At 35.9% G+C, this 27,761-nt stretch overlaps 1 protein-coding gene across 1 annotated transcript; it reads right to left on the bottom strand.

Annotated features, from left to right (window-relative positions):
* Nucleotides 1–678: 678 nt before the first annotated feature.
* Nucleotides 679–27,761, bottom strand: CENPQ (centromere protein Q). The gene is made up of 9 exons (XM_004471182.5): nucleotides 27,665–27,761; nucleotides 24,356–24,497; nucleotides 23,142–23,196; nucleotides 22,503–22,629; nucleotides 21,880–21,948; nucleotides 18,494–18,623; nucleotides 13,867–13,986; nucleotides 2,656–2,733; nucleotides 679–1,439 (listed from the first exon to the last, which is right to left on the bottom strand). Exons 2-9 carry the CDS (start codon nucleotides 24,455–24,457, stop codon nucleotides 1,308–1,310), a joined length of 813 nt encoding a protein of 270 aa, XP_004471239.2. The 5' UTR covers nucleotides 24,458–24,497; nucleotides 27,665–27,761; the 3' UTR covers nucleotides 679–1,307.

Here is a 27,761-nt window from a genome sequence, read left to right as displayed (position 1 = left end):
GTTGTACTGAGAATTAAACCCAACTTGTTTAGATACGGGTGTGTTCCTGAGGTCTTTGCCTGGAGGGTATTGACAGAATTAAGTTATCTTCCAAATTAACTGATAAAATATTCTAGATTAGACAGAAAAATAAAACTGCAGTTATTTTATTTCATAAATGGATAAAAGGGGGAAGCGGATTTGGCCGAATGGATAGGGCATCTGCCTACCACATAGGAGGTCCAAGGTTCAAACCCAGGGCCTCCTAACCGATGTGATGAGCTGGCCCATGTGCAGTGCTGATGCACGCAAGGAGTGCCATGCCACACAGGGGTGTCCCCCACGTATGGGAGCCCCACACGCAAGGAGTGCGCCCCGTAAGGAGAGCCGCCCTGCACGAAAAAGTGCAGCCTGCTGAGGAAAGGCGCTGTACACACAGACAGTCGATGCAGCAAGATGACGCAACAAAATGAGACACAGATTCCAGGTGCTGCTGACAAGAATACAAGTGGACATAGAAGAACACACAGCAAATGGACACAGAGAGCAGACAACTGGGGGGTAGGGCGGGGAAGGGGAGAGAAATAAACAGTGATAATTTAGTCACATATTCATATACTTATCACAATGAGGAAAAATGGTATAGAAAGGAGGATTTTTGTTTAGTCTTTGTTTTAAGGGGTCAATAAAGAGAATAAATGTTCTTGCGTTCTTTTTAATGGTTTTCTGAAATAAAAGCATGCATTGATCACAGTGGAAAACAAATATTCAACATCTACTCACTAATTCAACCAAAGAAATAAAATGTTAATGGTGCCTTACAGTTAAAGGCACCTGATAAATCTTAACTACTCCACAAAATCCCAGGGAGTTATGTAAAAGAGTAAAGGCATTTGGGGATTTCTCCAGATCTAGACAATCAGGCACAAATTGCAAGCTATTACGTAAATGATAATAATGACAGCAAACTAGGTACTAGGCACTATATAAATACTTACATATTATTAACAAATAGCATATTTTATATGCACCAAGCAATAAATGAACTCCATTCAATCACTATTAACTATCAAATATGGCTGTTCTTATTTTATGGTTCCAGGCAAATAACCAGAGTTGCAGTAATATAATAAACTTGATTTTCCAAGCTCACCAGTTGTTAAAACAGAGTCTCCACAATTACCCTAGATCTCAATTGGCTAGTTTTAAAGTGCATGTAATTATTAAGGGAAACAGAAGCCTCAGCCTCTGAAATATAATTATAGGGTAACAGTTTTACAAATTCATAAATATTAAATTAATATGAAACAATCGCATATAAAAACTTGTTAAGAGGCATCCAATTTCTTATAGGCTTCTTCGATGAAAGTTAACATGTCCTTCATCTGGGATGAATTATGAAGAACATCTAAGTCCTTTAGAAGAGTGTGCTGGTTTGGAATTAGCATCATAATTTCTTTCTGTGGGTAAAATAGTATAATTTGTTTTAAACCTTTTATTGTGGAAAATGTCAAATGCACATAGAGAAAATAGTATAAAAAATCTCATGTATCCATCACCCAACTTCAATAATCATCAACTCATGGCCAATCTTTCAAATCTATCATAATATACTTTCCCTCCATCCAGTCCCACTTTTTTCACCCGTGGTAGATTTAGATCAGAAAATTTTAAATTATTTTTTAGAAAACATGAACACTTTTCACTACTATAATATCTGCTGGAGTCATTTAAAGACAGATAATTACCAATGTGGAGACTATTATAAATAAGACATGGTGTCATTTCATAAAATGATAAGAATTATATGCTTTTGTTAAAAGAATAAACAAAAACAACTATCAAAATTTACTTCCAGGAATGTATCCTACAGTTACTACTACACAAATGTATAAAGATATATGTATAAGAGTATACTCAGCAGGACTATCTTAAAGAAAAAAATATTTATTTCCATTAGTATTTCACAAATTATATTACGGTACATCCATACAATGGAATGTTATAAAGCTATCAATTATATGGATTAGAGTGGACTTACTGGTATTTTACTAGAGAATAATTGTGACTCTAGCAATGGAAGAAATTATTATCATTGATGTGGATACGGGAGTTGCTGAAGGCTGGGAGAGGGAAAAGGAGATGTGATATGGGGGCATTTTCGGGACTTGGAGTTGTCCTAAATGATATTGCAGGGGCAGATGCAGGATATTATATATCCTACCATAACCCACTGAAGGGACTGAGAGTGAATGTAAACTACAATCCATGCTATGTAGCAGTGCTCCAAAATGTATTCATCAAATGCAGTGAATGTACCACACTAATGAAAGAAGTTGTTGATGATGTAGGAAAAGTAGATGGTGTGGGGAATGGGGTAGATGGGAACCTCCTATATTTCTTAATGTAACATTTTGTGTGACCTATGTATCTTTTAAAAATAAATAAAAAATACGTTAAAAAAAACAAAAATAAACAAAAAAACAAGGATGTGACAAATCTATATAAAATGTCAAGGAAAGATGTTCAAACTATCCTGTTAAATGAGAAAAGGAATTTGCCAGACAGTTTATATCATGGATTCCATTTGTTTAAAGAAAGGAATAAGGGTATAGTATTTTTATAAATAGACAAAGTATAACTGTTGATATACTTAATATAGTAAATGGTACTTACCTGAAGAATTGGTGCTCTAAGACTATTCTGAGAAAGTTCTGGAAGAGAGAGTACCCCACCACTATCTATTTGAGACATCTAAAGTAGAAAAAGAAAAGTACAGATTATTTTAAAAGGCTGATTTTCTTAATTATATTCAAAAGTTGTCTTGGTAGGAGTTACACATTAAATGTATATTCAGATTCTAGCAATACATTTAATTTTTTTATTAGAGAAGTTGTGTGTTTACAGAAAAACCATTAAAAAAATAAAGGGCCCCCCAAGCTAACCTATTATTAAACACTTTGCATTTGTGTGGTATATTTGTTACAACTGATGATAGCACATCAGTGCTATTATAATTGCATGGTTAACTATAGCTCATGATTTATCTTTGGGTTTACTATTTGTGTTGTACTGTACTGTGGAAATTTAAAACTTTTAAAGTTTTTATTCTAGTAACATGTACAACCTAGAATTTCCCCTTTTTACCACTTTTGAGCATAAAACTTAGTGCATCACCACCATCCATTACCAAAACTTTTCTAAGATCCAAATATAAACTCTACAATTTAAGCATTAACTTCCTATTCCTACCCCCATCTCGTCCCCTGGTAACCTATTATGACTATGTGCTTGCTTATTTTATTTGATATTAGGAGATCATACAATATTTGTCTTTTGTGTGTGGCTTATTTCACTTAACGTGTCTTCATGGTTCATCCATGTTGTCACATGTATCAACACTTCATTCCTTATCATGGCTGAACAATATTTCATTGTATGTACATACCACATTTTGTTTATCCATTCATTAGTTGATAGACACTTGGGTTGCTTTCAGCTTTTGGGAATTGTGAATAATGTTGCTATGACCATTGGTGTGCAAATATTTGTTCGAGCCCCTTTCAACTTTTTGGTGTATATATGAAGAAGTGAGATTGCTGAGTTATATGGTAATGCTATACTTAACTATTTGAGAACTGCCAGATTGTCTTCCATGGCAGCTACACCACTTTATATCCTCACCAGCAATGAAGATGTCTTCTTAATTCTTAAGACTTCTTCTTAAATGGCTTGGGTTAAACAATGGGAATTTAATGGCTCACTGTTTTGAGGTTAGGAATAAAATACAAATCAAGTAGGTGATGCTTTTCTCCCAAAGTCTGGCTGCTGGCAATCCTTGGTCCTTAGCTTGCCACACAGCACATGGCATGTCTCCTCTCTCTCTTCTTTTCCAGGTTCCATAGATGTTCAGCTTCTGACTGTTCCCTCTGTGGCTTTCTTTTTCCCTGTCTGAATTTCATTCTAGTTATAAAGAACTCCAGTAATAGAACTAAGACCTATCTTGATTGAGTTGGGCCATACCTTAACTGAAGTAACTTCATCAAATGGTCCTACTTAACAATGGGTTCACACCCATAGGAATGGATTAAGTTTGAGAACATGTTTTTCTGGGGTACATACAGTTTCAAACCACCACACTCTATAAAACTTGTAGTTATATATATATTTTTAATAGCCATTCTAGTTGATGTGAAATGGTATCTCATAGTTTTGATTTGCCTTTCCCTAATGGCTGTTTTCATGTGCATTTTAACCATCTGTATATATTCTTTGGAGAAATGTCTATTTGAATCTTTGGCCATTTTTAATTGGGTTGTTTCTCTTTTTGTTGAATTGTAGGATTTTATACATTCCAGATATTAAACCCTTATCAGATATGCAGTTTCCAAATGTTTTCTCCTATCATGTAGGTTGTCATTTTACTTTCATGTCACTTTACTTTGTGCATGATTGATGAACAAAGGTTTTTAATTTTGATGAGGTCCTATTTAACTATTTTCTCTTTTGTTGATTGTGCTTTGGATATAAAGTCTAAGAAATCATTGCCTAAGACAAGGTTCTGAAGATGTTTCCCTATTTTTCTTCTAGGAGTTTTATACTTCTGGCTTTTTTATTTAGGCCTTGATCCTTTTTTATTTTTATTTTTGCATACAGTGTGAGGTAGGGGTCCACCTTCATTCTTTTGCATATATGGAGATTCCATTTTCCCAACACCATTTGTTGAAGAGATTATTGTTTACAAATTGAGTGGTCTTTGCTCCCTTCTAAAAAGCAGCTGATCATAAATCTGAAAGTTGATTTCTGAACTCTCTATTTGATTCCATTGGTCTGTCTGTCCTCATGCCAGTATCATGCTGCTTTAATTATTGTGGCTTTGTAATATGTTTTTAAAATTGGGAAGTGTGAGCCCCCTAACTTTGTTCTTTTTCTAGATGCTCTGGGTATTTGGAGCCCCTTACCCTTCCATTTAAATTTGATGATAGGCTTTTCCATTTCTGCAAAGAATCTACTGCAAATTTCATTGGGATTGCATTGAATCTGTAATCACTTTGGGTATAACTTACATCTTAACAATATTCAGTCTTCTAATCCATAAACATGGAATGTCCTTCCATTGATTTAGGTCTTCCTTTATTTCGTTCTTTTTTTTAAGATTTTAAAATTTATTTTTCCCCCTTTCCCTCTTCCCACCCTGCTGTTTTTGTTATCTATGTTGTCTTCTCATTTTCTCTCCTCTAGGATTCACCAGGATTCAATCCTGGAGACCTCTGATGTGGAGAGAGGTTCCCTGTCAGTTGTACCCCTTCAGTTCCTGGTTTCTGCTGTGCTTCCCCTTGACTCTCTCCTTGTCTTTCTTTTGATGTATCATCATCTTGCCCATCATATGGGCACTCATGCAGGCACTGGCTCACTGCGCGGGCATGCTTTCTCTTCTTTTTTTTTTCACCCAGGGATTGAATCTGGGTCCTCCCATATGGTAGGCATAAGCTTTATCACTTGAGCCACATCTGCTTTCCTCTTCCTTTATTTCTTTTAGTAATGTTTTTTAGTTTTTTTGTGTACAAGTCATTTATATCCTGGGTTAGATTTATTATTAGATATTTGATTAGCTGTTACTGTAAATGGAATTTTTTCCTCTTGGTTCTGATTGTTGATTGGTTATATACAGAAATATTGATTTTGGGGTGTATATCTTTGTGGTGGTTTGATATTTTATCTACCCCAGAAAGCATATTCTTAAAGTTAATCCATTCCTGCGGATGTGGACCCACTGTAAGAAGGATCTTTTTTTTTTCCCAAAGATTTATTTCTCTCCCCTCCCCCATCCCCCCAGTTGTCTGCTCTCTGCGTCCATTCGCTGTGTGTTCTTCTGTGACCGCTTCTATCCTCATCAGTGGCACCGGGAATCTGTGTTTCTTTTTGTTGTGTCATCTTGCTGTGTCAGCTCTCTGTGTGGGCGGCACCATTCCTGGGCAGGCTGCACTTTCGTGCTGGACGGCTCTCCTTACGGGGCACGCTCCTTGCGCATGGGGCTCCTGTACACGGGGGACACCCCTGCGTGGCAGGGCACTCCTTGCGTGCATCAGCACTGCACGTGGGTCAGCTCCACACGGGTCAAAGAGGCCTGGGGTTTGAACCACAGACCTCCCATGTGGTAGGTGGATGCCCTATCCATTGGGCCAAGTCTGCTTCCCAAGAAGGATCTTCTGATGAGGCTACTTCTGTTAAGGTGTGACCCACCTCATTCAGAATGGGTCTTAATCCTATTACTGAAGTCCTTTATAAATGGAATGAATATATATAGAGAAAAAAATCATGGAAGGAAGAAGCTGAAAGCAATGAAACCTGCAACAGAAGGGAGAGACCAGCAGATGTTGACATGTGCCAGAGGAATCAAGAATCACTGGCAGCTGATCTTCAGAAGACCTTGATGGTGCCTTGATTTGGACATTTTTCTCAGCCTCGAAACTGTAAGCTTGTAAGCCAATACATTTCCATTGTTAAGAGCCAAGCCATTTTATGGTATCTGCTTTTTACAGCCTAGCAAACTAAAATGATCTTGTACCCCGCCACTTTGCTGAATTCATTTATTAGCTCTAGTTTTGTTACAGATTTTCTGTATACAAGGTCATGACATCTGCAAAGAGGGAGAGTTACTTCTTCCTTTCCAATTTTGAAGTCTTTTATTTCTTTATCTAGAACATTCCAGTGCAATGTTGAATAACAGTGGTGACAGTGGGCATCCTTATCTTGATCCTGATCTTAGGGGGAAAGTGTTCAGTCTTTCAACATTAAGAACTAACAATGACATTAGTTCTGGATTTCTTTTATATGCCCTTTATCACACTGATGAAGTTTCCTTCTGTTCTTAGTTTTCTTTCTTTCTTTTTCTTTCCCTCCCTCCCTCCCTCCCTCCCGTCCTTCCTTTCTTTTAAAGCAAGAAGGGTTGGGTGGCTGGAATTTGTCAAATGCTTTTTCTGCATCAAGTTGAGATGATCATGTGATCATTTTCCTTCATTCTGTTAGGATGGTTTATTACAATAATTGATTTTCTTATGTTGAACCACACTTGCAAAGCTGGGATAAGTCCCACTTGATCATGAGGTATAATTATTTTTATGTGCTATTGGATTTGGCTTGCTAGTATTTTGAGGATTTTTGCATCTATAGTCATAAGAGATATGGGCCTGTAATTTTCTTGTGGTATGTTTATCTGGCTTTGGTATAAGGTTGATGTTGGCCTTGTAGAATGAACTAAGGATTGGTGTTAATTCTTCTTGAAACTTTGTCAAGCCATCTGGTCCTGCGCTTTTCTTTGCTAGGAAATTTTTTCTCCATTTTAAAAACACTTTAATCAAGAATATTATTCGTACATGCACACACATAAACAGTATTATAGTAAAAGTTGTAAACTTACAAAACAACAATGCATAACACCAAACAGGGCGTCCATATATCACCCCACCAAAAATACCTTTCATTATTATGAAACATTTGTAACAAATCATGAAGAGCATTGTAAAAGTAATACTATTAAACTGCAGTCTGTATCTTACATCTGGTATATTCTTCCCCCAATCCACCCTATTTTTTTTGTTGTTGTTGTTATTGTTCATAAATCATATAGTTTATTTAAAATGTATAATCAATGGCATTTGGTATAATCCCCGAGTTGTGCATTCATCACTTCAATCATATTAGCACATTTTCATTACTCCAAAAAAAACCAGACCACCAACAAAAAACAAACCAATATTATATCCATGTTAGTGCTAATTACAAATCCTATGAGGTGCTTTCACCATTTCTATTCATTTTCAAACAACTTTTACCAATTCTGCACAGATTAACCCTCAGCTTTCCTTTCTTTAACTACAGTCTATTCTTTGGTGACTTATATTCTAGCTATTAACTCCATGAGTTTGCTCATTATACTTATTTTATACTAGTGAAGTCATATGATATTTGTCCTTTTGTACCTGGCTTGTTTCACTCAACATAATTTCTTCTAGGCTCATCCATGTTGCATATGGCTTCATGACTTCATTTTTTTCTTACAGCTGAATAATATTCCCTTTTGTGTATTAAGTTGGTGCAAAAGGAATCGCAGTTTTGGACCATGAATTTTAAATCATTCTAACTAGGCTCAACCACATCTTTATTAATCAAAATAGGAACCATTACAAGCAACACATTTTTGCCAATGAGAAATAAGTTTATTCCTGTAGCATAAGAATCTGTGCTTCAGGATTCAATGAACTCTTGGAAAACATTTTCTGCATCCTGCTGACTGTGGAAGTGTTTTCCTTGCAAAAAGTTGTCAAGATGCTTGAAGAATTGGTAGTTGGTTGGCAAGAGGTCAGGTGAATATGGGAGATGAGGCAAAACCTTATAGCCCAATTCGTTCAACTCCTGAAGTGTTGGTTGTGCGATGTCGGGCCGGGCATTGTCTTAGAGAAGAAGTGGGCCCTTTCTGTTGACCAATGCTGGCTGCAGGTGTTGCAATTTTTGGTGTATCTCATCAATTTGCTGAGCATACTTCTCAGATGTAATGGTTTCGCTGTGATTCAGAAAGCTGAGTGGATCAGTCTGGCAGCAGACCACCAAACAGTGACCATGACCTTGTTTTGGTGCAAGTTTTGCTTTAGGAAGTGCTTTGGAGCTTTTTCTCGGTCCAACCACTGAGCTGGTCATTGCTGGTTGTTGTATAAAATCCACTTTTTGTCGCATGTCATAATCTGGTTGAGAAATGGTTTGTTGTGTAGAATAAAAGATGACACTTGAAAATGACGATTTTTTGATTTTTGGTCAGCTCACGAGGTACCCACTTACTTAATGAGCTTTTTCACCTTTCCAATTTGCTTCAAATGCTGAATGACCACAGAATGGTCGACATTGAGTTCTTTGGCAACTTCTTGTGTAGTTTAAGATGATCAGCTTCGATGATTGCTCTCAACTGGTCTTTGTCAACTTCTGATGGCCAGCCACTACACTCCTCATCTTTAAGGTTCTCAACTCCTTTGCAAAACTTCTTGAACCACCACTCTTTAGCAGTACCTGGTCAAATGCGTTGTTGATGTTACAAGTTGTTTTTGCTGCTTTACAATCCATTTTGAACTCAAATAAGAATATTGATCGGTGGCGGACTTGGCCAGTGGTTAGGGCGTCTGTCTACCACATGGGAGGTCTGTGGGTCAAACCCCGGGCCTCCTTGACCCGTGTGGAGCTGGCCCATGCACAGTGCTGATGCACGCAAGGAGTGCTGTGCCATGCAGGGGTGTCCCCCTCGTAGGGGAGCCCACGCACAAGGAGCGCGCCCCATAAGGAGAGCCGCCCAGCATGAAAGAAAGTGCAGCCTGCTCAGGAATGGTGCTGCCCACATGGAGAGCTGACACAACAAGATGACGCAACAAAAAGAAACACATTCTCGTGCCACTAACAACAACAGAAGCAAAAAAAGAAGAGCACACAGCAAATAGACACAGAGAACAGACAACTGGGGTGGGGGGGGGAAGGGGAGAGTAATAAATAAATCTTTTAAAAAAATAGCATTATTTAAAAAAAACTATTGATCAAATTTGATTTTTGTTTAACATCATTTCCATAGTATAAAATAAATATAAACAGCAAGTAATAAGTCATTAGCAAAAAAAAAAAAAAAGAAACGCACATTAAAATGATATATAACATAGCCAGTTATTTAAGAATAATTCCAATATCAAATGGCAAATTTCAACAATGAAAAACCACAATTACTTTTGCGCCAACCTAATATATACCAGTTTTTCATCCTTTCATTAGCTGATGGACACCTGGGTTGTTTCCATTTTTCAGCAATTGTGAATAATGCCACTAAGAACATAGGTGTGCAAATGTCTTGTTCGTGTCACTGTTCTCAGTTCTTCTGTGTATATGCCCGGTAGTGGTATTGCCAGGCTAGATGGTGGTAGATCTATATCTAACTTCCTTAGGAACCACCATTCAGACTACCACAGTGGATGGACCATTTTACATTTCCACCAACAGTGAGTAAGTGTTCCTATCTCTCCACATCCTCTCTAACACTTGTAGTTTTCTATTTTTCTTTTTTAATAGTGGCCTTTCTGGTAGGTATGAAATGGTATCTCATTGTAGCTTTGACTTGCATTTGTGTTGGGAGGTTTTTGATTACTGTTGCAATATCTTTACTAGTTATCGGTTTGTTGAGATCTTCAATTTCCTCTTTAGTGTAGATTGTGTTTACAGGAATTTGTCCATTTCACCTAGGTTATCTAATTTGTTGGTGTACAGTTGTTCATAGTATCTTCCTCTAATGTCTCCTTTTCAACTTCTGATTTTGTGTCCTCTCTCTTTTTTATTAACACACCTAAAGGTTTATCAATTTTATTGATCTTTTCAAAGCACAAACTTAAGTTTTGTTGATTCTTTCCATTGTTTTTTCAAAACTCTCAATTTTTTCTGCAATAAAATTTATTTTCTTTCTTCTGCTTGCTTTGGGCTTAGTTTTTCTTTTTCTAGCTCTTCCAGTTTAAAAAAAATTATTGAAGTATATCAATACATAATTTTTAAAAAATTTTATTGATTTATTCTTTTAAAAAATTTATTGTTCGTCCTCCAGTTTTCTGATTTGAAATCTTTCTTATTTTTTAATGCAAGTATTTAGAGCTATAAATTTCCCTCCCAGAACTACTTTATTACATTTCTTAAGTTTTTGTATATTTCCATTTTTATTCACCTCAAGATATTTCCTAATTTCTCTTGTGATTTCTTCTTAACCCACTGGTGGTTTAAGAGTACACTATTAAATTTCTACATATTTGTGAAATTTCTTTTTCTGTTATTGATTTCTAGCTTCATTTATTGTAGTCAGAGAAGATACACTGTACAACTGCAATATTTTAAAATTTACTGACATTTGTTTTTGACCTAAGATATGATCTATCTACTAGAGAAGAACATGTATTCTCTTTGCTATTGTGTGAGTGTTCTGTATGTCTGCTAGGTCTAGTTGGTTTAGAGTATCATTCAAGTCTTCTATTTCCCTATTGTCTATTTAGGATGTATCCATTATTGAAGTGGTATACTATAAGACTCCTACTATTAATGTAGCACCATCTATTTCACCCTTTAAATCTGTCAATATTTACTTCATATATTTTGGGGTTCTGCTATTAGATGCATATATAATTGTTAAGTCTTTTTGTTGGATTGACCCCTTTATCAGAATATAATGTCTTTGCTCTTTGTAACAGTTTTGATGTAAAGATCATTTTATCTGATATTAGTAATAGGTACCCCAGCTCTCTTTTGGTTACTACTTGCATGGTGTATTTCTTTCCAACCTTTCACTCTCAACCTACTTCTGTCTTCACATTTTAGGTGAGTCTCTTGTAAGCAGCATAGAGTTGGGTCATGCTGTTTTATCCATTCCATCAATTTCTGCTTTCCTACTGGAAAGCTTAATCCTTTTCTATTTAAAGTCACTATGCATAATGCAGGACTTTCTTCTGTCATTTTAATACTTAGTCTTTTTTTTGTCCCTAAATTCCTCTATTAATGACTACTTACATATTTGTTTGATTTTTTTTTTTTTTTTGTATTGTATCATTTTGAATACCTTCTCATTTCTTTCTGGATATATTTTCTACGGGGTTAAAATTTAACATCCTGTATATATAGCAATCATATTTGATTAGATACTAACTTGAATTCAATGGCAAACACATACACTGTTCCTCTACCCCTCTGCCCCCACCTTTTTTTGTACTTGTTAACAAATTATATCTTTGCATGTTTTATGTCCAAAATCATAGGCCTGTCATTACTTTTTTAAAAAAAATTTATTGAAACAAATCACTCATACATAAACATAAACAATAAATGTATAATAGTTGTGAACTTACAAAACAAACATACACAACATCAAACAAACATATATAACATCTCACCCTACCACCAATAACTTGCATTGTTTTTTTTTACTTAAAAATTTTTTTGTTGGTTTTCTTTTTTTCTTATTTTCTTTTAAATGTTACATTAGAAAAATATGAGGTCCCCATATACCCCTCACCCTCCCACCCCACTCCTCCCACACCAACGACCTCTTCCATCATCGTGGCACACCCACTGCACCTGGTGAATACACTTTAGAGTACCGCTGTACTACATGGACGGTGGTCTACACTGTAGTCTACACTCTCCCCTATTCCACCCAGTGGGCCATGGCAGGACACAGAATGTCCAGCATCTGTCCCTGCAGCACCACCCAGGAAAACTCCAAATCCTGAAAATGCCCCCACATCATATCTATTCTTTGGTCACCCTACCATCAGCAGCTACCGTGGCCACTTTCTCCACATCAATACTACCACCTTTTCCCTTACTAATCACAATAGTTCCCCAGCAAAACACCAGTAAGTCCATTCTAATCCATTCTCTATTCCTTCATCCTGTGGACCTTGGGAAGGTTAAGTCCAGTACCCTTCTACATCAAGAGGGGGCTCAGATTCCATATGGATGATGGATGCAACTATCCTGCCTGCAGTTGCAGGCACTCTCAGCTCCCTGGTGTGGTGGCTGCTCCTCTTCACCTCCCTGTTAGCTGGCCAGGGTAAGTCCAATAAACCAGAGGATAGGAGTTACAAGTCTGCTGAGGCTCAGGGCCTGGCTGTCACATGGACAGTCCAGAGAGTCAAGTCTTCTGAGTATACACCAACCCAAACACCAACCACAGGTCCAGTAAAAGTAACAGAAGAGGCATGTGTAGAAAGGTCATATCTCAGTCCAATCCCATCATACTCAAGAACACAAATTCCAAAGTAGGGCCAACTGACATGACCCTGAACTCCAGAGCCATCTGCCACAACCTTAGAACCTGTGGGTCTCTGTAGCCCTCAGGAGAACCACTACCTGGATACCTGGAACCACTACTTTGGCTGTCTCTGGTACCCTGCTGAGGCATGCATAAGGATTACCCCTCTGATGACCACCCAACTCTTTTTTGGAGACTCATAGCCATATAAACTCATTTGTCCTTTCCATTTTCCTCTTTTATTGAAGGTCAAAAAGCAGTTTTTAACACCTGATATTACATGTAGGCTGAGATATTCTGCTGGTCTGAGTTGACCCTTTTATTCAAGGTCTTTTTCTAGTTACATCGTCAGCTGGTGCTTGGTAGTAATCCCTTGGTGCCAGGGAGGCTCATCCCTGCAAGTCATGTCTCACACTGGGGGGAAGGTAATGCATTTACATGCTCAGTTTGGCATAGAGAGTGGCCACATTTGAGCAACATGGAGGCTCTCAGGAGGTAACTCTTAGGCATCCTGCAGCTCTAGGCCTAGTTCATATTTCAGGTGCACAGGCTCATAATCGGAACCATCAGTATGAAGGGCTCATTGTTGTACCATCCATCTTTATTGGTCTTTGCCATTGCACTTGGGGGGATTGTTGCTGTTCCATTGGGGAATGTGATAGAGCTCCCCTGGCTAGGAACTCATCACTCTCTCAGCTGTCATTTTTAACTGTAACCACTATGAAAATATCCAAACATTTTTATGTACCCTGTATACATGCCGTGGAGAACTCCCTCCCAACCATGTGCCCCCTATCAATAAAACCCCACACCAGTGTTCCTCCCTGCCATAGTTGAACCTCTCTGTAGTCCAAAATTTCTTTAAAAAGGAAGCCTAATGCATTTGTCATTACTTTTTATGCATTCACACTTTAGTGAAATTATCTACCAAATTACAGTATTGGCATTTATAATTACCCAAATAATTACCTTTTCTGGAAGTCTTTATTTCCTTATTGCACTTTTCACCAGTCTAGTATTCTTTCATTTTGAACTCCCGTCAGCACTCTATCAATACATTTTTAAAAAATTACCTGTTTAACCTTCTTCTCCTCTTCTTCCACCTCACTTGTCAAAATCTGAAGTTTGCTTTTGAGGCTTTCAATATTCCCAGTCATTGACTCTGTTGTCTCCACTATTTTATCTATTTCTTCCTGAGTTAGAGAAAATAAATGTTTAAAATAATTATAACCCTAATATATTAAAATATACATATTTTTAAAATGTTTCACATATTAAAACGCTTCTAGAAGAAACTAGTACATTTCTTTGCATTCTTCTTCAAAAACCAGACTTCCTATTTAGCAGATTTCATGACTTAATAATGTACTATTTCCTAGAACAAGGGGATATATATCATAGAAATGAATGTTTCCTCAAAAAATTTACCAAAGCTGCTAATGTCAGAGATCCTGATGATCCTACTTGTGAATCTATCAGGTCTCAAGGAATCTTGACATGAAAATAGAACAGACTTCCTTAAGCAGTACATATAATAGTGTGTAGCAGAGAAACTCTTTAATCTTTCCCCCCATTTACTTAGGAACATTTGATTTTCTGCTATTTTCATTTACCAACAGCAATGCTGGACATTAGGACAGGGTGTAGTACTAAAAAAAGAATGACAGTTTCTCCCACTAAAAGATATACAATTTATAGGGAAAGACAAAGAGAAAATGAATGATTATGGGACAATCAGCATGTTCTGAGTCTAGGCCAATTATAGAATTAGCTAGCTTCCAGGTTTCAGAAGGGTGTTAAGTACTACAATGCTTTCACATTTAGTCTTAGCAACCAGTCAATGTTAACAATGTCCCTGGGGATCAGGTAACAAGTGAATAAGTCATACAGAAGGAATAACTTTTAAATCTTGTCTCAGCAATACTGTTGATGCTGCATCAATTCTCCATATACTGGAAGCAGAACTGCTGCTGGCACCTATGGTTACTTTCTTTGAGAAATACAATATGGCTTCTACAGATCCTTAAGGAAAAAAAAGGGAAATGCATAGGATGTCAAACTGCCCATGGTTTGTTTTTGTAAGGTCCAAGAGTTAAGAATTGGTTTTTACATTTTTAAAGGACTTTTAAAGAACAAAACAAAAATATGCAACAGAGACCACATGTGACTCACAAAGCCTAAAATATTATTGTCTGGCCCTTTATGAGCAAAGTTTGCTGATCCTTGTCTACCCAAGATTTTGGGACTGTGAATTCCACTCACTAGAATATAAACTTGTGAAGACGCAGACTTTGTTTTAGTTTTTATTATGAAAACTTTCAAACACATACACAATTAGAGAAATGATATAATGAACCCTCACGTGCTTATCATCCAGCTTCAATTATCAACTTAAGGTCATCTTCTATATGTTTACCCACTTCTACTTTCGCTGTATTATTTTGAAGCAAATCTCAGACATCCTATCATTTTACTCATATTTCTATATATAACTCTAAAAGACCACAATGTCATTATCACACTTTAAATTCCTTAGTATACAACGTAGTTAATGTTCACATTACCAATATTCTCAAAAATTGGAGTATTTTTTGTAACAGTTTGTTTGAATCAGGTTCCAAACTGGTTGTGAATGTTTGATACATCTTTTAAGTCTCTTTTCATCTGTAGGATTCCAACCCAACTGTTTTAGTTTCTTTTAATTTTCCCAGCCTGAATTTTATGGACTGTTATCTCCCTGTGAACTGCATTTCCTGTGAATTGGCTGTTGGCTCTAGAAGTGCTATTTGATACAGAATGTAAATCATAGGTATTAGTTTCCTGTGCCTGCTGCAACAAATTACCATAAACGTGGTGACTTAAAAGACAAGAAATTTAACAATTTTGGGGGGCAGGATTCAGAAACCAAGGTATTGGCAGGGCCATGTTCCCTTTGAAAACTCTAGAGGGGAATCTTTCCTTACTTCTTCTAATGGCTATTGGCATGCCTGTGGCCATATCACTCCAATTACTAATTTTGTTGTCAATGGCCTTTTTCTCTTTGTCTCTTCTGTTTCTTATAAGGACACTTCTCACTGGATTCAGGGTCCACTTGAATAATACAGGATGATCTTACCTCGAGATTCATATCCCACTTACATCTATAGACTTTTTCCCAATAAGGTCACTCTCACAGGTTCTGGGGGTTAGGACTTGGATTTATCTTTTTGGGGACAACCAATCAACCTACTAAAGAAGAGAATGAATGAAAGCCCTGAAGAGTTCAAAATAAGGATAATTTGTTTTTGAGTATTTTTAGCACTGATTTATGATTTTTTAAATACCCTCTAACATTTTGCTGAATTTCTTTCAGCTCACTTGAGAAATTAGGTTAATGTTCATCTGCTTTGTGAACACTTCTCTTGGCATGTTTTTGTCACCTGTAGGAATGTTATTTTGGTTCTTATTCTCTGTTTCTTATAAAAACTGTTTGAAGTAATGCAACTTAGTTTTTATGATGAGAGTTTATTTAAAAACTATACCTCAGCAGTAGTAATGCCATATTTCTAGAATCTCTCAGAGACTTTGTTTTTTCACTCATTGTCTTTTTCCTAGCACCACCATACAGTAAGAACTCAAGGAACATGATGAATGAAAAAAAAATGTGACTGATAGCTGACACAGGTCTTGGAAAGTCACTGCCAGTAAGAACTACAGGTTGCAACAGGAAAAAGCAGTGTTTCTGAGTAAGGCCACATGGAAGAAAAGTAATGCATGTATGACAACATCTATAAATTGCTACTTCAAAGTTCTTCTTATACCAATGAAGAACTGTCCTACCCAAAATGCCAACAATGTTTCCATTAAGAAACTGACTACCAGACAAACCACAGACTGTATTGAAGTTTCTGACACATGGAGGCCCAATTTTAGCTGTAAATAGAAATGTCTCCTAGAATTACAAAAATGATACTATGTTTAAGACTTTATTATACCTTTAAGTGATTTATGGAAATACTAAATGTTAAAATAACATTTACCATTATTATACTTTAAACCTTTTAAATAATCTATGAAAGTCATCTAAGTGTTTGTTCATTAAGTAGTGGAGCTAGTGTTACAAATACACCCTGGAAAAGTAATAATACTGGGGTAGAAATAATACAATATTACACTGTAAGAAAGGAAGACAACCATTCAAAATACCACAATATATATAGATTTGTTGCTTAGAACATCTATCCTTCCAACTTTATTCTCAATCCTTTTGGACAACTAGAATTAATTATTTGTGAATTCTGAGTTGTTATAAAAACTTGGGGTGCATTGCTTGCATAAAATGCTACTATATACTATACTTACCAAATTGTAACAATAACCTAAGCAGCACATCTACAAACTACTTCAAAATGTCTAAATGATATGGTCCAATCTGTTTTAGTTTATTTTAGTTTTTTTTTAAAAGATTTTTTATTTATTTCTCTCCCTTTCCTCCCCCTCCCTCCCTACCCCCCGAGTTGTCTGCTTTCTGTCCATTCACTGTGTGCGCTTCTGTGTCCACTTGAATTCTTGTTAGCGGCACTGGGAATCTGTTTCTTTTTTTCTTGTTGCATCATCTTGCTGCATCAGCTCCCCGTGTGTGCGGCCCGACTCCTGGGCAGGCTATGCTTTCTTCACGTGGGGCGGCTCTCCTTACGGGGTGCACTCCTTGCGTGTGGGGCACTCCCACACCGGGGACATCCCTGTATGGCACAGCACTCCTTGCACGCATCAGCACTGCGCATGCGCCAGCTTCACCTCACGGGTCAGGATGCCCTGGGTTTGAACCTTGGACCTCCCATGTGGTAGGCAGATGCTAAATCCATTGAGCCAAATCCGCTTCCCATGTTTTAGCTTTCATAATTATTTAAAAAGCTCCTGAAAGTTGCTTTCTTCAATTGTTGAGGTATCCACTAATTAAAAGTTTGAAGTTAATCATGAAAACTAATGTTATTTCCTACTATCTTATACATGATGTAATACAGCATAATGATTTAGAATAAGGCTCTGAAGTCAGGCTGTGTTTCCATCAAACTTTGTCTAAGGCTACATGGCTAGAAATATCAATATGTATATCTCTTTCTCACATTTATAAAATGAGGATAATTTAGTAAGACCTCTTTGAGTTATTGTGAGGATTAAGGGATGTAACTGTAAAATGCTTTGAACAGTACCTGGAACATAGAACATCAAAATAGGATTGCTATAATGGTAATAGCAACAATAAAAATTATGACTATGTGACTGTGTTATTTTCGCCAGTACAGTACCATACAGAGGAAACACTAATAAATTTTGAAATTTAAAGCCACTGGGTGTACACTTTGAAAGAACTGTACAAGGCATGGGACTTCATAACACAGAGATTCCTGTGGCAGAAGATGGACTATGGTTATAGCATTTATTGATGACTTCCCATAATTTGATAACCAAAATACTAAAAGTTCAGTTAAAGTAGTCCATCTGATATAAAAATGACTTTTACTTAATCACTAATATATTAGAAATAATATCTTCAACTTTAGAGGCTCAGTTTAACCAAAGTTGGTGCTTTGGAAAAAAAAGAAAAATCTAGGCCAAGATCCAGTGTTCATTACTAGAAAAATATGGTAATTTAAAAAACTTGGTATTTCCCTCTTCCTAACTCTCTAATTTAATGTACTCCCTGTTCAAATTTCATACCTGTAATAATGCCAGACCTTCTTCATTAGCTCTGTGCTGTGTCCTTTCCATTTTCAATAGACTTGACACATTAGTTAAATCTTTCAGCTTTTTGGGAGGGACTTTCAGCGTTTCACACAGTTGTAGCAATCTTAAGGATAAAGTAAAAACATGATTATTTGTTTCTGTGCAACATTAGTAATATTAGTTTTGTTTTGAAACACTGTTCTCATCTTTTTCTGCCTTCATAAACCTAAGGGCTACAACACTCTTCAATTAACAAGTGCTAACTATGGGAGTGTGACTCAAATTAAGCCCTAACAATTCATTTAGCCTTTCAATATTTTAAGATTTACCTCATATCATGGAAATTTAGGCTGTGTTGTTAAAAGAAAATTTTCTATTTTACACATTTGACAATTAATTTATACATTTTAAAATAAAAATTTCCTTGTTTCTTCTAAATATGTTTCCTAGAATATTACAGTACACAATCTATTTGTACTATTGTGAATTGTTGGGTGAGAGATGGAGCATTAGTCTAGAATTTTCAATTTTGACACTTAACTATTGACTCTGGACCTTAAATTTCAGTTGCTTTAGAAAATGCAACCAGTAAAAGGGGACTTCTACATCAGTTACTCTAACTTACTCCTTTCAAAGAAAACTGAGTCCTAAAGCATTTAAAGCACTTAAAACACTACAGTTAAAGTACATTTCTCTAAAGAACTATAAACATGAACAACATTCAATACTAAAGTTAAAAAATCCTCCTTCAAATTTGGTTTGATTAGATCACCAGTAGAAATTAATCTTTTAGAAAGAGCTGTGGAAAAATAGCTTTCAAAGATTCTACAAGGAAGAAATCAAGGAGGACAAAATAAATTTGGTTGCTTCTACTCAATAGCAGCAGCTTTAGATTCTAAAAAGTTCTCCTTCTTAACATTTATAGGTAATATGAATGATAGTAGAGCTAATGATTTAACTTTCTCGAATCATAGTATTTTTTGTTAAGAGAAAGAGTAGGGAGAATAAACCCCACAAATCATAATTTTCATTAAACCATTAAGATAAATTTCATTTATCCAGAAAAATCATCATTAGGTTATCACATTTAAGCATGAATAACCTAATAAGTCTTTCTAAGAAGGGCAACTTTTGACTTAACTAAAATAAGAATTTATTTATGGATATTTTCTTCTAAAATTAAGTCAGTTCTGTTGAAGGGTCATTTCCTGTTCCAAATTTCTAAATAGTGGCTAGATTTCCAGGAGTCTTATAAAATCTTACTAAACTTCAAATGTACTCTGACTAATCCTACTGTATCAACAGCACATAATCACCATTTATAACACTGTTTCTATTGGACAGACTTTCCTAAGGCATATTTCTCCAGAAACTGTAGTGACAAACAATTTTGCCTAGGAACCCTATTATCATCCTGTCTGTCTAACATGGGGATAGGGATATGATTCAGTTTATATCAATCATGATAGCTCTTGCCAAAAAATCAATCCAAGGATAAGCATGTAACCTAAGATGGACCAATCAGAGTTCATCTCTTAGAACTTTCTAACTGAAACTAAGGGGATAAGCATTTCCTTTTCTTCTTTCTTCACAAGGCTCAAAAGATATAAATGAGGAACATCTTATGGTTATAGTTCTAACATAGGGAGAACAACTGACCTAAAAGAATGAAGCCAACATGCAGAAAGAAGCAGAGATGAGATCAATGTATGAAAGAGATTTTGTGGTAAAAATCAATTGGAGAGATGATAGATTAAACAAAATGAAACACATTATTTACTGTTAATGTACCCAAATATAACTCACTATGGGCCATTTTTATTCATGGAGTATTTTAAGAATAAGTGTTCCTGGCGGCGGACTTGGCCCAGTGGTTAGGGCGTCCATCTACCACATGGGAGGTCCGCGGTTCAAACCCTGGGCCTCCTTGACCCATGTGCAGCTGGCCCATGCGCAGTGCTGCTGTGCTCAAGGAGTGCCCTGGCACGCAGGGGTGTCTCCCACGTGCAAGGAATGCATCCTGTAAGGAGAGCAGCCCAGCGCGAAAGAAAGTGCAGCCTGCCCAGGAATGGTGCCGCCCACACGGAGAACTCTCACAACAAGATGATGCAACAAAAAGAAACACAGATTCCCGTGCCACTGACAACAACAGAAGCAGACAAAGAAGATGCAGCAAAATAGACACAGAGAACAGACAACTGGGGTGTGGGGGGAAGGGCAGAGAAATAAATAAATCTTAAAAAAAAAAAAGAACAAAAAAGAACAAGTGTTCCAAATGTACTTTTAGAAGTGCTACTATCGGAAAAGATATTCAAAGTTAGTTAGAATCAATTTGCTAATGCTGTACTCTTCTTTGTCAGTAGAAGAGAAATTATCTGGGAACTAAAGAAAACTAGCTGTGAAAGGAAAAAGGAGAATACAACAGGCAGTCCTTGAAATATGTATCTCCATGGTTGTTATGAATAGATTGCTTATATATTGACAAGCTTTACTCTTTTCTTGATGACCAGGGTGATCACTGTGAACAGCAGTTATTATGTACTGTAATACTTATTCATGCACTATGCATGACTCTGACCTATATTAAAAAGACCTTTAACAGCTATCTTTGTATGTTTGCATTAATGTATTTATTAGATTTTTAATCCCCCTTTCTTTAATATTAGGTTGACATTTCTTTAAACGGTTTACAAGCCCACTTCTAACAGTCTTTCTTGAATCTCTCTCAACCTTTCTCAACAACCACTCACCCCCAAACAAACCTCATTACACTCTTTCTAATTTGTTACTATGGGTTGAGAATTATGCTTAAAGAAGCAATAAACAGAACATGTTTAAAGCTCAAAGGACTTCCCAAGAATAAAATACTAAATTATACAAATATAGGCAACCCTCAAACAAAGAACATTCTTTTATGAAAAGAAAAAGCTGTATAAATATGAGAGAATCAATCACTGAAAATCATTGGCAGTTGGTCTGACTTTTAAGAACACTTGAAAAGAAACATCCATTTGATATTTTCTGCAGGCTGAAGAGGGGTAACAACATGGAAAATTATACTTTGTGCTTGTGCAAATAATGTAAGGCAATATGATGTAGAAGTAGGCATTTTTTGATTTTCAGATTCTTCCTTACAAAATCTCTGAAACTTATTAACTTACTTCAGAAGTAGATGCAGGAACAGTTTAAGGTAGACTACATATATCCAAATTGTTCATCTTCTTAAAAAAAATAAAACAAAGCAAAACAATATAATTTTTATATTACGCAAATGTCTGCTTTAGCAAAATAGGGACAGGTTAGATTTTTAAAAAGTTATGTTTTAACCATTTTCAATTGTATAATTATATTACCTTTTCTTCACTGTATAATTATATTACCTTTTCTTCAGGCAGTTGAGATGATATTGGATTTGCTCATTTTCTCTAATTCTGTTACTCAAAATTGCTCTAGAAAAGGGAAAAAATGGATTGAATAAACACTAGTTTGAAACACAAACTTTTCTGATTTCCCTCATATGCCTCCCCTCACTAAAAAGGCAAAAATTACTTTTTCTTTTCTGTTAAATACATTTAAAAAGAGGTATAATACAAGTTTTTATCACACTGTATTATAGTTATATGCCTGATTCTTTTGGTAGTTTTCAGCTCCTTCATGGCAGAATTCTGTCTCATTTTCTTTATATTCCTTCTAGCATAGGAGCTTACCTATAGCGTCAATTTAAACTCAGCTTCTTAAAGCTTCTTTATTGACAAGCAAAGTGAAATTTTATATATAGCAGATTAGACAAGACAGTCTTGATTTTTATTTTATTGATGCGTAATCAAGTTTCTCAAAATACTGAAGTTTTTATTTTCTTTTCCTGAAGATTAAAGCCATCATAAGACATTTAATATATCTTTTCTGAAATGCAAAAGCACCCTATTACCTTAAAATAGATAATCTTAGTGTGATAATGTTTATAGGAAACCAAAGGATGAAACAAAAAAAAAATTATACTCACATTATTACTGATTCCATCATGGTTTGCAAATACTCTCTGCTACTCTTTGAAAGAGGCTGCCAGGTTTTTCTCTTGTTGGATGCTATCTTTACCTGTTTCAGATTAGTATGTTTTGTTTTTCCTGTCACTGGTGGTAGAAGAAACAATGATCAAAGCAGAAGCTATGTTTCTACTTAAAAAATGATTCAAATATAAATTCATCTAAAGATGCTTAAGAAATTATGAGAATCAAAATACAGCTGTATAAACTGTTTAATTTCTTTTTTATTACACAGCTATAACATGCCAGGTATTGAATATGAACATGTTGTTCTTTAACTGAAATACTATTAACTGGTAATGCAGATACAAAACCAAAAGAAAAAATTTTAAATGAAGAACCAAGCTATAATTATTAGGTTCTTGGAAATGACTTGAATTCTTGAAAAAGTTTCATTGAGAAGACTGGAAAATTATTTCTATCAAATGTTGGATGGTAACTGGAATAAAACAGATTACTCATATTTTCCTGTAAAAATGTGAGTATGGCTGTTTATTATCATTTTTTTTTTTTTGCTAGTACAGAACTCATAAAATGTTGAGAATTTTTTCCTTGAACATAGAGAAAAATTGCAGTTTGAAGAGAGAGAAAATAAATACCTTCAGAAGACAGATACTTTGGTTGTTTTTTAATTTTTTTCATTGTGTTTTTAACCTAGAGGGAAAAACACATATACACATAGAGAATTAAACATCAGATAAAAAAAAGTATTGCTTTTCCAATAGATTTATCAAGTATGTTATTGGTATATTGCCACTTCTACAGAAGGTATGCATTTATCACAGAAAATATACTAAAACAATTAATGAACCATAGTGATAAAATAAAATAGATTTTATACAGTGTCAACAAATGCTTTAAGTAAATCATTAGTCACTTCGTCTGGGAAACAGTGTTACATACTTTATCTTCAAAATAAGTATCGACATTGCCTAATGAGCAAGGAGAAACACAGAAAAAAGGTTTTGACTTCTTCAATCTTCTAAGTGGCAAAATTATAATAGGAAGAAGCTAATTCCTTCCAAACTATTTTTTTTATGTTAATAAAAACCTTCTCTACTGACAGATTTTTCTTTTAGAATTTGTATGCTTTATTCCTAGTCACCCCATATACTTAGCAAGGCACAATGACTTCCTCCTCCTCAAAGAATACTATGTTCAAAACTTATTTTATTTTTTTTAAAGATTTACTTATTTATCCCACCCACCCCCTGCCCCATTGTGTTTTTTTGCACTCGCTGTCTGCTTTCTGTGTCCATTCACTGTGTGTTCTTTAGTGTCTGCTTGTCTTCCCTTTAGGGTGGCACTGGGAACCAATCCTGGAACCTTCCAGTGCTCAATCTCTTGCGCCAACTCAGCTCCCTGGTCTGCTGCATTTCTTATTGTCTCTCTTCTTGTCTCTTTTTGTTGTGTCATCTTGCTGCGCCAGGTCTCCACATGGGCCAGCACTCCCGTGCCGGCCGGCATGCCACGCAGGCCCAGCACGCCTTCACCAGTGAGCCCTGGGAATAAAATCCTGAACCTCCTACATGGTAGACATGAGCCCCTATCACATGAGTCACAACTGCTTCCCTAAAAATTTAAGTAAATGACAATTTTTATCTGAGAGCCTTACGAATCATGTTCCAAAAACTCCATCACCTTGGTATGAATTACTATAATTTTTTATTAAAAATAAAAATAGCTTTTATTTCTCAAGTTTGCTAGCAACTGATTTGTCTGATCCTTAAGTCTTCATATATTACTATTTACATAGACCATGATCTTTCTAATCAAAGAGTTCTGAATGATAAATATTTTATATTTTCATTACCTCTTTCTCTGACAACACCATATCTTCATCATCAACTTTTCTTTTGGGATTTCTTTTGAATTTTTGAGATATTTTCTTGGAGGCATTTGCTTTATTAGGCATCCTGATATAAGTGGGAACAATTTTAACAGTGCTTCAAAATCTGTAGAGATGTAAAGGACATGGAAATATGCTAAAGACTTGCACAATATTTTGTTAAAAAGACTACCTATAAATATGCCAAATTCACTTTTTATATAAAATTATAAAAGTTTTGGGATAGTACTGTGTTTTTAAAACATTTAAAAATATTTTAAACAAGTAACTTTGGCTCTGATCTGAGTAAAGATATCTAGTTCAATTTCATACCTACAGATTTCTTTTATTTGTATGGCTTTAAAAAATCATTTAAAAATGGTTTTTGCACGTCACTTTATATTCCCCCTTACAATAACATTATCTCCAATGTTTAAATCTAAGGAAATAGAAATACGAAGTATTGCGATGGTCACAGATAATGTTGATCTAATATTAATACTCAAGTCTTCTTAGAGTCCAATGATTTATCATTATTCAATTCATGCCAAAGGTAGGAGATAATTTTTATGATTATACCATCAATCTATAGGGGATTCATGTGATAATACACACTCAAAAGGATTTAAACTGTAACTCAAACGGACTATATATTTTAATATGCACTTTCTATAGAAGTATTCTGCTTATTCTGTCCTCCCCAAAACTACACGGTATAGGAATGGGGATGACTAAATTTAGAATAACTCCTCTCTCCCTTCTAATACTCCTTTCCAGTTCATCACTGACTAGTATTACAATGAGTAGATAACTTGGTAGTTGGGTGAAAAAGGCAAGGAGTTATGTATATACACATATGTGTATGTGTGTGTGTGTGTACTTCTAGGCATATACAGCTAGAAATGTATATGTATTTCTAGGCATACACAGCTAGCTCTATATTTTATTCACCATTCCTTTTTTAAACATTCAGAATTGATTCTATTAACACAGTTTAAATATATACACAGATAAAGATAGTCAATGAAGAAGGCTTCAAACATTAAAAGGAAAAGCTTTAGGCTTTTTTTCCCCCTATAAGACTTAAAAAAACAATGGGGATGAAATAGTTGAGAGATCGCAAACTACATTCGGAAACTATATGTTAGTTCGGTTATAAAAAGCAGTGAAAGTCAAAATATCACTTTTTCCTGCTTTTGAGAAATGTGGTAGTAAAGTCCCTTACTCTACTCCTAGTCTCTGTTCTGTGTCCCATTCTTGAAATCCCTTCCTCTCCAACTTGTCATCCATGTCCCTTTACTTCCTCTACTTAAAAACCCAGCCATCCCCAACACCTACTATATTACATTCAAACTCTTAAAGACATTTACAGTTCTTAACAATCTAGCCCACTTTAGCTTTCCATACTTCTGTCCCACTACTCCTTAATTGAACCTTCCTCTCTAGCTAGACTTGAATATTCATAGATTCCTGAATATACTTTGAATAATTATGCACCCAATGCACACACTGTAGCCTTTACCTGAGGTGCTTTCTCATCTCCTTTCTGTCCACCCCTTGAGATCAGGAGCCACCTCCTTCCCAAAGCCTTCCTAAACACCTAACTTCATTTCTTTCTAAAAGCATGTAGGGTTTTATTGTCTCTAATGTTCATCTGACACTTATTTATAGTTTGGTTCTGACATTTTTTTCTTGATCATTTTTATTCCATAGCATTGAATTGTGTGCTATTCCAAGATTAGTTCATTTACTTGTACTAGTTATTTTAAGTATAGAAATTAAGAGTAATTATTTAGAAACTTTTATAGGAATTTGACAGAATTTATGTTGAATCTAATAAAAAAAAAACTGGCCTTGACTTTTGCCTTTTTAAATTTCATTTTTTTTCCTAGTAATTCATTTTTTAATTGTATTTTTACAAAAGTATCAGTTGTGACTGATTAGAAACAAAACACCCAGACCTTTTATTATAGTTTGAGAAACACTGATTCCATTGACGACTACTTGAGGCAGTACACTATATTGCAAGATTTCTCAATTTTGGCACAATTGACATTTTGAATGGGGTAATTCTTTGTTGTAAGGGGCTATTTAGGGTGTTGTGATGTTTAACATTATCTTCAGTTCCTACTCACTAGATGCCAGTATCCCTCATCCCCAGTCTAACAACTGAAATTGTCTCCTGACACTGTCAACTGTGCCCTAGGGGCAAATTACCTCCAGTAAAGAACTACTGGTACAGTGGTTAAGAGTGAGCCAGGGATGAGGATAAATTCGCAGCTTCAAATCGCAGCTCTGCTACTTGTTTGTGTACAGCCTTGAGCAAGTAAACTACTCCAGCTTCCCCATCTGTAAAATGGGCTAATAATAGTACCAACATCAAAGGCTTTGTGAAGCTAAAATGATTTAGTACATAATAAAGATAGTACTTAGGACAGTACTTGGGACAGCAAAAACTCAGTAAATAAAAGCTATCATTTCTATTGCTATTGGACTAGTTGCAATGTATATTTAAAAGACAACTTTCATCCTGGTCCTAGATGGATAGCCAGACAGACCTGAAAAAGTCCCTATACACAATTACACCAAATGTGATAAATGCTATAAAAGAGACAGATAACTGATTATCTCAAATTGGTTTGTGTGTGTGTAATATATAGTATTCGAAGATAAAAGTAAGATTTGAATTACGTCGTAAAATAGGCAAAAGGAGGGGGGATGACGTATTCAAGAGAAAACAGCAAGCCCAACGGCAGGACAGCTTTTAAGTATTTGGTGTTAAGAGTCAGGAAAGTTCACCGAAGCTCCTAATGTATATGAAAGTGGACAAAAAATAAAGCTAGAAACGCAGTGTGCAGCCCGACGATACACTATGATAAAGAATTCATCCTTTACCTTGTAGATAACCGAGAAGCATCCTTGGCTGTTTTGTTTTCCCTAAAGGCTTGCTGAAACTTGTGGAAACCAAATTATCTCAATCTAGACAAAAATCTCTAAGGCAGCACTTCACCCACTTCTTGGCTGCAGGACAGTTTAAAGGAGGATGAACATACTTGGGGAAAATGGGGGCGGTGAAGGAAGACTTTATATAACCTAGTGTGGTTTTTACTCCTCCTCGAGTTATCAAAATATTTCAGTGTGCGACGCCGAAGGCACAGCTGGCCAGATTTCCCTTCCCTTGGAAAATAGGCTCACACTTCTCAAGTATAGATCACAGAGGTTGATATAAAAGTAGTAGTCACAACACTCATCCCCCAATCTGCACCGGGCGAGTTAATCGCTTTTACAACTCACCGCTAAGTCCTCTTCGAGTAGCGCGCAGACCAATTGGCGCTCAAACAATCGAAAGCCAGGAGACCTGGAAGTAGTTGTGGAGAAAAGCGGAAACGCG

The sequence above is a fragment of the Dasypus novemcinctus genome, chromosome 11 (assembly GCF_030445035.2).
Source record: "Dasypus novemcinctus isolate mDasNov1 chromosome 11, mDasNov1.1.hap2, whole genome shotgun sequence".
NCBI classification, from domain to species: domain Eukaryota; kingdom Metazoa; phylum Chordata; class Mammalia; order Cingulata; family Dasypodidae; genus Dasypus; species Dasypus novemcinctus.
Note: the sequence above shows the minus strand (reverse complement) of the source record. Positions and strands in the feature narration are given on the sequence as shown.